At 38.1% G+C, this 13,020-nt stretch overlaps 1 protein-coding gene across 12 annotated transcripts in view; it reads right to left on the bottom strand.

Annotated features, from left to right (window-relative positions):
- KAT6B (lysine acetyltransferase 6B) overlaps window positions 1–13,020 on the bottom strand; it is a 207,573-nt gene that overhangs the window by 68,946 nt on the left and 125,607 nt on the right. For all 12 annotated transcript variants that reach the window (XM_054503667.2, XM_054503664.2, XM_054503662.2 and 9 more), the window contains one exon: window positions 3,632–3,740. In XM_054503667.2, the coding sequence (XP_054359642.1) occupies window positions 3,632–3,740 (109 nt within the window). The remainder of the gene's footprint in view (window positions 1–3,631; window positions 3,741–13,020) is intronic.

Raw genomic sequence — 13,020 nt, forward strand, 5'->3', positions numbered from 1 at the left:
AAGAAACTAGTGGTCTTTTTAAATATTTTTATATGTCCATATATCCATACACTGCCCCACCAGTTCCCTCCACGAGCATGCAAGTTTTGTTCAGGGTTAACACACAAATAAAGACAAACCCAGGAAAGACTTCAGGTCTCCCGAGGGTGCACTGATATTCTACTCCACGGCTCTTGCTCCCTTTATTGTACAAAAGGGATTTCTCTCACTCATCCAGCTGCATCACAGCAGCCTTTCTTCTGTCTCCCGTTTCAATGAGCTTCCACTTAGAATGATGCTGTAATTTTGAACTGTACACTTATCTTAGATTTGCTAATTTGAAAACACACATGCACACAACTCATCTGTAAGTAAGATTTAACCACCCGGCAATCTGAGCAGCAGACACAAAATTTCATTTGGTATAATATCTAATACTTATGTGAAGCTAATTAAAGATAATTTGGTCTTAATGAGGCAAAGAGAATATAACAGTGTTAATTTCAAAGTAGGCTGATCCATGAAAGTCAAGTAAAATAATTTCTAACACTTCCACAGACCTAGACTATCTGATGATTCCCACATTCATATTAGTGGTTGGAATAATCCTTCACATTTGTCTCATGTTTTACAGTTACTGATCATCTTCCTATCATTTTCTCACTGGATCCCACAATAGCTCTGTGGATGCAGGGTGCAGACATTCTCCTTTACACCCCACAGATGAGGAAAACCAAAGTTACACACCCAGCAAGTGGCGGAAGAGAACTAGAACACAGGCTAGGGACACCATATTCGGGGCTCCGGGCACTACATACCTCACCTCACATTTTTACTACATATAAACTTGAATGATTTTTTTTTTTTAAAGAATTTTTAGTAGAAAAAAACTGTTAAAGAATATACTGCCCATTTAAAGCATCGAGCCCCTTTAAAAACAGATAAATTTCTAATTGGCTTTACTTTATGATGTAAGCAGAAGGAAACATTTATTACTCTCATCTATGAAATCTAAGCGGAGTCTAAATTTGACATCATATGAATGGTACTTCAGATAGGGACGACTGAAAAGCATCAGGCACATATGGGAAACACATTTAAGAACGATCCTCCCTACAGGCTGCCATCTATATTTCCTTTTTCTGGTTTTATGCTGCTATGGGTATTTTTTCACATAAACAACTTACATTTTGGGATCCCTTTGATCATTATGAACAGTCTCAATTCAATCCCAGAACCAATAGACTCTTCTGAGAGTGAGAAGGCAGCCATTTCCATAAGGTCAACTAAGAGTCCCAACTAATCTGTAATTCCCACTTGAAATGCTGAACTGTGACAACAGGGCTCCCGCCATTATTTGAGGACACTGTTGAGGTATGCTGGCCTATTGTTTTCTTTTTTCCTTAGGATTACCAAGGTGTCAAAACAGAGCCTTAGAACCACAAGAACCCCCAAACTGCCTAAAATGAACTATATTTTATTTTGACCCTTCAATTTAAAGAGGAAAAAACAACAAAGTCTATTCTTCTGATCTATCAGATGAATAAATATCTACAAAGCATTTCCCTGAGTTAGGAACAATAGTTTTTTTGACTAAAGCAGCCAAATCCAGGCTGGCACAGCACACTCAAGGGAAGATTAAGTGAACTTCAACACTAGAGCCGGATCCCATTGCAGAGTCCAGAGAAGCACTCAGAGGCATCCTCTATCACCAACAAAGAGACATGATGACCCCAGGGCTTGAATTTCTGCCATGACCCATACCTTGGCCCCAAAGCCTCTAGCTCTCTCCACTGGAAGATTGGCTCACAAAACCACGCCAGCCACATAAACCCTCTGGACAGTATCCTCAAGTCATTATTCTCCATTTGTTAAAAGAGAAAACAAGAGGATACTTTTGAACAGAGAAAACATAACACTGTATCTAAACACCCCTGGCTTTACCCTGAAAAAGTCTGAGCGAAAAGTAAGAAACACCAGGGGAAAGAAATTTTCAGTGACCTCAAATATAAAGGAGATCAACCTCCCCTCTGGCAGGTCTTCAATCCGGGAAAGACAAAGGGAGATTGATTACATCAGAAAATCTAAGATCTACCTGTTTAGAATTACACCTTTATACCCTGTGAAGGAGGCCTTGAAGTTCTGATCTAGAAGATAATGATCTCGAACTTCTTATCAACTCAAGTAAGTGTATCACCAGAGGTAAGGAAATATATGAAGGGAACTTTTCTTCCCACATTTAAGTATGTCTTTAATCTGTCTAGGCACCCAGACAAATAGATCCTAAAGAAATAAAAACAGGGAAGGGTGTTTTTAAAGTACCACCTTAAAAACCACAAAGGGTAAACCCTAGACAAGTGAACACCACTAAATTGATCAGGCAGTTACACAAAAGAATAATTCATTCAGAATGAACCTCGTGAGAAAACCCAAAAGATAACGACAGAGTCAGAACTGATGAGTGAGGCACTACCTCACCAGCATAAAACAGGGATATCGTGGGGCTGAAATGTATTAAACTGAACGTACAGATAATGTTTCCATGCCCTTTTGTCACTATCCATGATGCCATGGCCAGGTAAAAGAACTTTAATGAATCTGTAAAGCCCATCAAAAAGACTGTCAGAATGCATTTTTCAAGCACGGTTTGAAATGTCTTATTTCCAAGGCTCTCCCTTCTAGTCAGCACCTGAAAGCTGCTGAACCACAAAGGGCCTATCAAGTTAAACCTTCATATAAGGAATAAGAATCATTACACAACACTGTCATTCCTCAGCATGAAACATTTCTTCTATCCAACCATCAAGCAGCTGTCATAAGTGATGATAAAATTTTAAATTACGTGCAGCAATCAAGGATAACAATATCAAACATGCTAAACCATAACACGGCTGACATTTGTAGTACACTTACCATAGTTCTGCAGACCTTGTGCCAGGCTGTTTACTTGTGCCCTCACATTTCATTCCCATAAAACCCAAGAGGTTGGTGCTGCCATTATCTCTAATTTTCTAATGAGGAAACAGGGGCTCAGAATGGTCAAGTAACTAACTCAAGGTAGAGGAACTGGGCTATGGCTGGCTCTTGAGTTTGCTCCTAGCCAGTATATCTCAAGACTTCCCAAACAAGAATTAGCTATGGTGTTCTGTTGATTTTTGTTTTTGTTTTTTTTTTTTTTTAGAGATTACTATAACTAGAGAAATAGTCATGAATTTTAAAATAAGACTTTGGAGAAAAAAGTTTGGGTAGTCTGGGGAAAAAAATTTGAAGATTAACAGAAAAAGCTTAATTTTTACTTATTTTTTGCTATTAATTTTTAAAGATGGGGTTGTACTCAGCTTGAAAGCTTAGAATTTTCTACATTGAATTTACCTATAATGCAGACATCTCCACACTGAATTACCAATGCTGGTATAAAATAAAAGCTTAATCATAAATATGTATAGTATTATATAAGCATATATAATATCCATATGTCAGTACTAACATACTCACACTTTTTTCTCTATTCCTTACTTTTTCTTTTAAAATTTAAAGCCTATGCTATTACCATATAATTGCCTTAAATAACAATACAGTTTTAATAGATAAATAGCATGAAGCTATGATAATGGGAAGTCATTGTACAACACATAGGAAAAACACAACTTACCACTACTGCCACAATCCGCACAAGAGAGGAGTTCTTCTGGTTTCTTTTCACGATTTGATTCTTTAGTCCCCAAACAGAAGCTACATATTGGAATGGGATCAGCACGGGGCTATGACAAAATTAAAATAAAAAATACTGTCACTTTTCCATTTCAAAATTAAAAACATTAAAATCAAAAGCTTCTTACATTTTTCACTTAAAGCTTCTTCTTTCTTTAACAAAGAAAACCTGCTAAATAACGTATTTAAATAAACACTTTCTGCTAGTAAAAAAACTCATATTATTTTTGAGACGGAGTCTCGCTCTGTCGCCAGGTTGTAGTGCAGTGGCACAACCTTGGCTCATTGCAACCTCCACCTCCCGGGTTCAAGCGATTCCCCTGCCTCAGCCCCCCGAGTATCTGGGATTACAGATGCGCGCCACTATGCCTGGCTAATTTTTTGTATTTTAGTAGAGATGGGGTTTCACCATGTTGGCCAGGATGGTCTCAATCTCCTGACCTCATGATCTACCTGCCTCAGCCTCCCAAAGTGCTGGGATAAATCTCTTAAATTATTTGACACTAAAGTATTACCTGAATACATTTCAGTATAATGTATGACTCAGAAGTCATTTTTATTAAACCAGTGAAATCTAATACCTTTATATATTATATAGCTTGTCTGAAATGAACATAATTAAGGATTCACTGGACATCTCAATTGTTTCTATTATCTATATGCCTACAATAAATTATCCGTTCAGCATTATAGTCTATGAATATCATGTATAGACTGTTTAAACTTTATTAAATATTGTAGCGCAGGTTGCTATTATTCACCGACTAAATATTTGACATAAAATATCTATGTTTTTAGGTGACAGAATAATAGAATGAGTAGGATTCTGTGGGACACTTGAAAAGGTCATTATTAACAAGGCTTTTGTGGCACGAAGGTCTTCAAAAGTAAACCACACCATACCAAAGAAAAAAGATAAACCCTCCATCTCTGACATTCCCACCTTCTTTATTTATTTATTTATAGACAGAGTCTCACTCTGTCGCCAGCCTGGAGTGCAGTGGCGTGATCTTGGCTCACTGCAACCTCTGCCTCCCAGGTTCAAGTGATTCTCTTGCCTCAGCCTCCTGAGTAGCTGGGACTACAGGCGTGTGCCACCACACCCGGCTAATTTTTGTATTTTTAGTAGAGATGGGGTTTCACCATGTTGGTCAGGATGGGCTCGATCTTTTGACCTCATGATCTGCCCGCCTCGGCCTCCCAAAGTGCTGGGATTACAGGCGTGAGCCACTGCGCCCGGCCTGACATTCCCACTTTATATAAGAAACAACACATTTGTCTAGTCCCCTAGCACCCTTTAACTCTCGTATGAAAATTGCTTTTAACAATGTATAAATCTACATACATTTTAGTATCTCCATTGTTATTTACTACTATCAGCAATGCTAGTATTCCCATCCATAGGAATAGCTGACTGTGGCTACAGATCTGGTCACATTATTTTCAACAGCCAAAACTACAAAAACTGTAATTTTACTGCATATTCCAAGCCTTCACACATGTTGTCTGCTAGCCATCTGAATGTTACTATGATGTCTCTATATTTGAATCTCATGAATCAAAAATTCAGAGCAAGAACACCCAACATAATCACAAATGTTTTTAAATGTAAATTAAAAACAAGATTTTGCTAGGTCTAACTCTCTAAATATACATCAGCATAGAATAAACTTCATTTGTTCAGCCACTCTAGCCCAAATGCCTAATGCACTTCCTGGTGCATAGCAGGCACTCAAAATAAATATATCTGCTAACTGAATACGTGAAGGAAATATATGCTAGTTAAGAACAAAAAAAATCAATGGTTATAATGATTCCAACAAATGCTTTAGTTCCTTGGGACAACAGGTCATCAAAAACAAAAAACCATCTCATGGCCAAACATTCACAAATTGTTTAATATGACTGCTAATCTCATCTTACAAGGACATTCATTATCTTCCCTTTACTTTCAGCTGAATTTGTTCTTATAATATGCACAGGCTTTCCGTTCTGAGGTAGCTATGCAAATGTATTTCTGTAGTCCCAGTTAAAAAGTAGATTATAAAACATTCTGTACTAGAAAAACCAAGAGACAAGCTATAACAAATTGGTCACTGACTCTAGCCACAGTTTTTTAAATGCCAGATAATCAGCACTGCATAATTATGGATCCATAGTTATTACTTGCAACTGCTCAACTGCAGTACCTTGGGAACACTTTTGTTCCTTTAAATAGCAATTAAAAGAACAATCCGGCTTTAAAGTGACAACATTCCCCTGATAGATTTGAGCTAAAACCTGGTCCTCTTACTAATGGGATTCCTGCTTTCATTTGATATAACAATGTTCAAGCTACTGCTGCCATCCTTGCAGTGATAAATAATTTACAGAATGTCACATATCATTCATGCAATGAAACAAATCCAAATCTCCAAACCCATTTTTCTTTCCCAGATGAATTTTTAGCTGTGAGAGAGACATGGCCATCAGCCAGCATTCATGCTCATTTTTCGTTTTTAACTAAAGGTAACACAAAGGACAAAGGTTGCTAGTAGTTCATGGCCAGAAAGACTGATGTCCCGCGCTCTGCCCAATAATAGAAAGCATAGATGTTATCACTTCACGCTACATTCAAGTGAACCCCACCATGCTGATGTATGCTCACAACCATTTATTTTAAGGACAACTATCTCACAATACTCTATAAAACCACTGCATTATACAGAAATGTCTGCCCTGCTGAATTATTGATAATTCAAAGCACTTTTTGCTAACCTCCGTGTAGCCAAGTCTAATTAACTTTAAAAAATTGTCACTTGTACGAAATGAAACTTTTACAGTAACGGATGTAAATGGGTCACAGGATTATTATGATTCACTATTCTCAATCAGACTACATATAAACTGTTTTTAAAAAAATCCCTTACAATAAAGTAAAGTGGATTCCAATCACAAAAAGGTCTGAGTAAATGGCAACTTGATTCTATACAAATCTACTACAGGTAAGTCGTATTTAAGATGTCTGAAAATGATACCAAAAATCTCCAAACTCTTAATTCCTTTCTTTGAAATTTCACAAAGGCACCTAACCTGTTGGTCACATTTTCCCATCAACATGCATGAATATTTTAAACTAATCCCAAGAAGGAAGGCTCATAAATAAGTCTAAAGATGAATACATCCAGCAAACTGTGCTCTAGAAGGATCTCCTTGTCTCCCATGCAATGGCCCTGGGGCAGCTGCTAGGCTAGAGGCTGCTCCTGCACTATCTCATTTAATCATCTTAACAATCTTGCCCGGTATGAGTATTATCTCCATTTTAGAAAAGAAATTGAGCATCTAAGAAGTTAAGTAACATTTTTAAGGTTGCATAGGTTCAGGTGTAGAGCTGTACTCAAACACAAGTCTGTCTTCATGAGAGCCCATTTCTTACTTTGCTACCTCCCCTCCATTCCTTAGAATAACAAATGTCTAAAATTATCTTTCCATCAGTGGCAATAACTCTTTACTAATGTGTTCATAATCTATTCCATACAATTTCTCCCATGACCAATGGCATATGGTTTTTAAAACTATTAAAAAGGTAACCACTAAACACCATGGATTATTTATTAATTACCATGGGGAAAAGGTACCTTTACAATGGAGAAATCTGGTGGACACTTTATAAACGAGTATGGGACAAAGTGACATCACGTGCCTTCCAAGTGCCTATCCTGAAGGACTGAGCACAGCCTATACAGTATTCTTGCCAGAAACATTTATCCTGAGTCCAATCATAAAGAAACAATCAGGCAAATCCAAATTGGGGGATATTCTCTGTAACAACTTTTCTGTACTCTTGAAAAAATCTCATATAATACCCAAAAAAGGGCAGGACCAACCTGGGCAACATGGGGAGACCCCATCTCCACAAAATAAAAAAATTAGGCAGGCATGGTGGCATATGCCTGTGGTCCCAGCTACTTGGGGAGTTGAGGTAGGAGGATGGCTTGACCTGAGGAAGCTGAGGCTGCAATGAGTCGTGATTGTACCACTGCACTCCAGCCTGGGTGACAGAGGAAGACCCTGTTTCTCAAAAGAAGGGAGGCAGGGGGCAGGACCAATTAAGGTGACTAAAGAGGCATGAAAACTAAATATAAATATAATCTGTGATCTGTGGTTGGATTCTGGATTTTTACAAAATATCCACAGCCATGAAGGATATTATTGGGATAATTAAGGTAATGTGTACTCAGAATTAGGCAATATATAAACTATATATAATATAAATTTCTTGAGTGAACATAATTCTGATTATGTAGGAGAATATCTTCGTTTTTAGCAGATATATGTTGAAATATAGGAGGAAAGTGTTACGATGTCTTTATGTTGAAATTTAGGAGTAAAGTATTATGGTTGGAGAGTAACTTATTCTCCAATGATTCAGAAAAAAACAAACCTAAGTGTGTTCGTATGTTAATGTGCACAGAGAGAGAGAGTAAACATGACACAATGTTAATGGTTGGGGAGTCTATGTAAAAGGCATATAGGTGTTCAATATATTATTCTATGTAAAAGGCACATGGGTGTTCATTATATAATTTTTCCTCATCTTTACAACTTTTCCAAACAAAAAGTTGGGGGAGGGGGGAATAAAATTGTGCCCCTTTACTCTCAAAAAAGATCTAGAATGAACTATTATTTTCAGTAGGCCCTCTATATCTGCGGGATTAAAATCCATGGATTCGACCAACCATGAATGCAAAATATTTGAAAAGAAAAAGGATGGTTTTGTCTGTACTGAACATATATTTTTTTTTCTTCTCATTATCCCCTAGACGATAGAACGATTCACATAGCATTTATATTGTATTAGTTATTGTAAGTAATCTAGAAATGATTTAAAGTATATGGGAGAATGTACATAGGTTATATGCAAATACTGCACCATTTTATATAAGGGACTTGAGCATCCATGGAATTTGGTATCAGTGGTGATGGGAGGTGAGGGAGGGGTCCTGTACCCAATCCCCCACAGATGCCAAAGGATGACAGTAGTTGGACTACAAACATTTATAAATCAAGGTCTCTCAAGCCAATTACCGACTCAGAGGAAATACAGAGGACAGAGGAATATGTTAATCTATAGAGCGGGGAGATGCTAGTACCAAAACTCTAGGGAAAAAATGGCCCAGTTTCTTCAACAAGTTAAACGGGAGACCAAGCGAATAGGTGAGCAAAAAATAGATACAGAAGAATCGCTAGATTAACAGACATTTAAAGGGTGTATCAACCAATCACAATGTGTGAACCATATCTTGATCATGATTCAAACAAAGTGTAAGCAAAACAAAACAAAATATTATGACCTAGTGAAGGAACAAAGGCTACTTAGCTTTAAGAGACTGTTTGGGGTGGACATGCTGGGTGTCTTCATCCAGGTGAAAGGGTTAGATTCGTTCTTGTGGTTACGGAGTACAAAACTTACACCAATAGGAGTCATCATAGAGAGCCTTTCCAACAGAGCTGTCCAGCAATGGAATGGATTCTTTTTTTTTTCTGCTTCATTTGCTTAGTTTTTATTTTTTTAATTGTGGTTCAAATGGCATTAAGTAAGTTCACAGTACTGCACAACCATTATCACCATTTATCTCCAGAACTCTTTTCAACTTGCAAAACTGAAACTCTGTATCCATTAAATAATAATTTCCCATATTCTCTTCCCCCAGCCCAGGAAAACACCATTCTACTTTCTGTCTCTATGCATTTGACTACTCTAGCTACCTCATATAAGTGAAATCATACAGTATTTGTGGAATGGATTATTCTTGAGGCAATAAGAGGCCCCTATAATCAAGAGGCCATGGAGAGACTGGATGGGCCCCATCAGGATGCTGAGGACACAACAGTACACAATTTCACCTCACACAATTCGGGGATCTGGGACTCTTCAAAGGTTCCTTCCAGATCAAATATTTTAATGGTTCTAGAGTTAATCTCTAAGGCCTTTCCTAGTTCTGATTTTTATTGATTCTATAATACTTTAGAAATTTTAAGAGTCTTCAAGACCTTTGATCTCAAAATAAGATAGCCTTTTCTAAGGAAATATTCTTTAAATCTAGGACAATGCATTTTTAAGAAGCTTTATTTTACTTTATGATTACTTCTGTTTCTGCCCAGAAGGAAACTATATATTTGTTAGCCTTAGTCTAAGTAACTGGACAAAAATAAATGAAAATTCCTGCATGAAATCAGAGCCAGGAGTATTTAGACTCATATCCTCCTCCTGACAATGACACAAAAAGGGGTTTTGTAAGCCATTTCCATGGTATCTGTTCACAATGATCAGGGATATATAGCCCTCTCTCTCCATAATCCCCTATAGATCCATACTTCTTAAGTCATCTACATCTTTCATGAGACTGCTTAAAAAAACATACCATTTTAGTAATCCCAAGTGTTAAAAACAAAACAGTTCAGCATTTTTTCATTCATACATTCATACTTGCACCATAGAAAGACCCAGATTTAAACGCTGCTCTCTAAGCCTCAGGTTTCCTCATCTGTGAAAGTGCACAATAGTGTCAGTGTTGTCTAGCTCTCGGGTTGTTAAAGTTCAAATGTGAGTGAGTGTGGAAAGTATTTTGTAAACTACAAAGTTCTACTCAAATATTATTATGAGTATTGCAAAATTTTATTTGGCTATAAAAACAGAAAGAGCAAACAAACAACTTCAAGTCCTTAATAAACATCAGAACAAATGAATTATTCTGGAGTTCAGAATTACTCTATAAAAGACTTTCATTTTCTGATCCCCCATGATGAATATTAATCTTAGAGGATTTTTTTAAAGAATGAATTAATCAGGGAGTACAGGAACAGAGTAGAAAATGCCTCCACTGAGAGTCAAAAGGCCTGCAACTATTTAATAAAAGGAAAACTCAAACTAAATGAAAAGAAAAAGATGTCGGAGAAAGAAAAGCATAAACAAATATAAAATCTTAAATGAATAATACTACAAAAGCAAGCAAAGATGAATACTGGCTGGGCACGGTGGCTTACGCTTGTAATCCCCACACTTTGGGAGGCTGAGGTGGGCAGATCACCTGAGGTCAGGAGTTCGAGACCAGCCTAGCCAACACGGTGAAACCTCGGCTCTACTAAAAATACAAAAAAAAAAAAAAAAAAAAAAAAATTAGCCAGGCATGGTGCCTGTAATCCCAGCTACTCAGGAGGCTGAGGCAGAAGAATCACTTGAACCCGGGAGGCGGAGGTTGCAGTGAGCCGAGACCGCGCCATTATACTCCAGCCTGGGCAACAAGAACGAAACTCCATCTTTAAAAAAAAAAAAAAAAAAAAGACTCTTCTGTGTCTCTTTAGTTTGCCCTCCTTTGTTATACTGTACTGAAATGTGAAGTTTAGGTAATACTTTGCTGTTTACCACAATGCTTTTCCCAAGTTGCAAATACGAATGCTATGCTATAAGGCCACCTAAGGTCACCTATGAGATGGAGGAACTTCCAGCCTGCTGATGCCAAGCCCTTCACTCTCTGGCTTTCCCCATGGTTTGTCCCTCCTTTCACTTGGAGCTTGATATACCTCAGCAGAAAGGCTGTCCCTGACCATCCTCTCTGAAACTGTACTCCACTGGCACCACTCTAGAATCTCCATACCTTTTTTTTTTAGGAGACACCACTCACTTTGTCACCCAGGATGGAGAGCAGGGGCGTGATCAAAGCTCACTCCAGCCTCGATCTCCAGGGGCTCAAGTGATCCTCCTGCCTCAGCCTCCAAGTAGCTGGGACTATACTGGCGCGCTACCACGCCCAGCTAATTTTTTAACTTTTCATAGAGATAGGGGTCTCGCAACATTTCCCAGGCCGTCTTGAACTCCTAAGCTCAAGCAATCCACCCACCTCGGCCTCCCAAAGTGCTGGCATTACAGATGTGAGCCACTGTGCTTGGCTCCATACCTTGGCTTTATTTTTCTTCATTGCACTCATCATTATCTGAAATATTACATATCATTCATTTGTCTGTTTCCCTCACCAAACCATAAGTTCCATCATGATGGCAGAGACTGTTCATTGCTGTAGCCCCAGCTTCAAAGTATATCTATTGAATAAATGAATAAACAAATGAATAAACTGCTCTGAAGTTGGGAACTGGTTTCTCCAATTCACAGGTCCCAAAATATTGTCAACTGTCTTTTATTTTCATGTATATCCTCAATGACCACAAACATGACATGTAAAGAAATCATCAATGGCAAGGTGGGTTCCACCACTGTCTAATCTGAAGCCTTTTTTACTCTGACACACATAATAAACGACATTTATGTTTGCTATATACTTCCCTGGGCATAAACTGACAAGATGGGACCAAAATTTAAAAATCAGTTGGGAGGAAAATTATCTGCCCAGTATTAACTATTAGGGCTTGCTCAGTAATAGTCACTATAGGTTGTAATAGTCACTATATAAGACAGATTATGTAGTCAGTAATAGTCACTATATAAGATAGATTTGGGGCATGACCAGTTGCCAGCACCTAGTTGTGGTGGCACTCCCCCTCCCCAGTCCCGCTATTTCTTTCCATCTCTAGAAAGAATACAAGGTTATTAAAAGAAAAAAAAGAGTCGCTGGGCGTGGTGGCTCACACCTATAATCCCAGCACTTTGGGAGGACAAGGCAGGCAGATCACTTGAGGCCAAGAGTTCTAGATCAGCCTGGCCAATATGGTGAAACCACGTCTCTACTAAAAAAATTCAAAAATGAGCTGGGCATGGTGGTGCGCACCTGTAGTCCCAGCTACTCTGGAGGCTGAAGCAGTAGAATCACTTGAACCCGGGAGAGGGAGGTTGCAGCAAGCCAAGACCATGCCACTGCACTCCAGCCTGGGCAACAGAGCAAGATTCTGTCTCAAAAGAAACAAAAATTAAAAATTAAAAAAAAAAAGAAAAAGAAGGAAGCCAAGTAAAATGAATACACTGCAATGGTAACAAAATTATAACAAGACTACGTATCAGTTTAGTCTTTTTAAATTTAATTTTCATTTAAATCTATATTTATTTTGAGACAAGCTTTTGAGACTGGCTGATTTTTTTTTATTTTTGGTAGAGACAAGGTTTCACCATGTTGCCCAGGCTGATCTCGAACTCCTGGGCTCAAGTGATCCACCTGCCTCGGCTGGTGCTCGAATTACAGGAATGAGCTACCATGTCTAGCCTGTTATGGTCTATTTTTTAAAAGAAAAATATTTTACAAATTTTGGTGCCTTATTACTGGTAATGAATTATTGTCCACAAACTTCACAACTGATGGCACTGCAACAAAGGCTGAAAACTGCTTCCTGTTGTTACTAAGG

Source organism: Pongo pygmaeus, chromosome 8 (genome assembly GCF_028885625.2).
Source record: "Pongo pygmaeus isolate AG05252 chromosome 8, NHGRI_mPonPyg2-v2.0_pri, whole genome shotgun sequence".
NCBI lineage: Eukaryota > Metazoa > Chordata > Mammalia > Primates > Hominidae > Pongo > Pongo pygmaeus.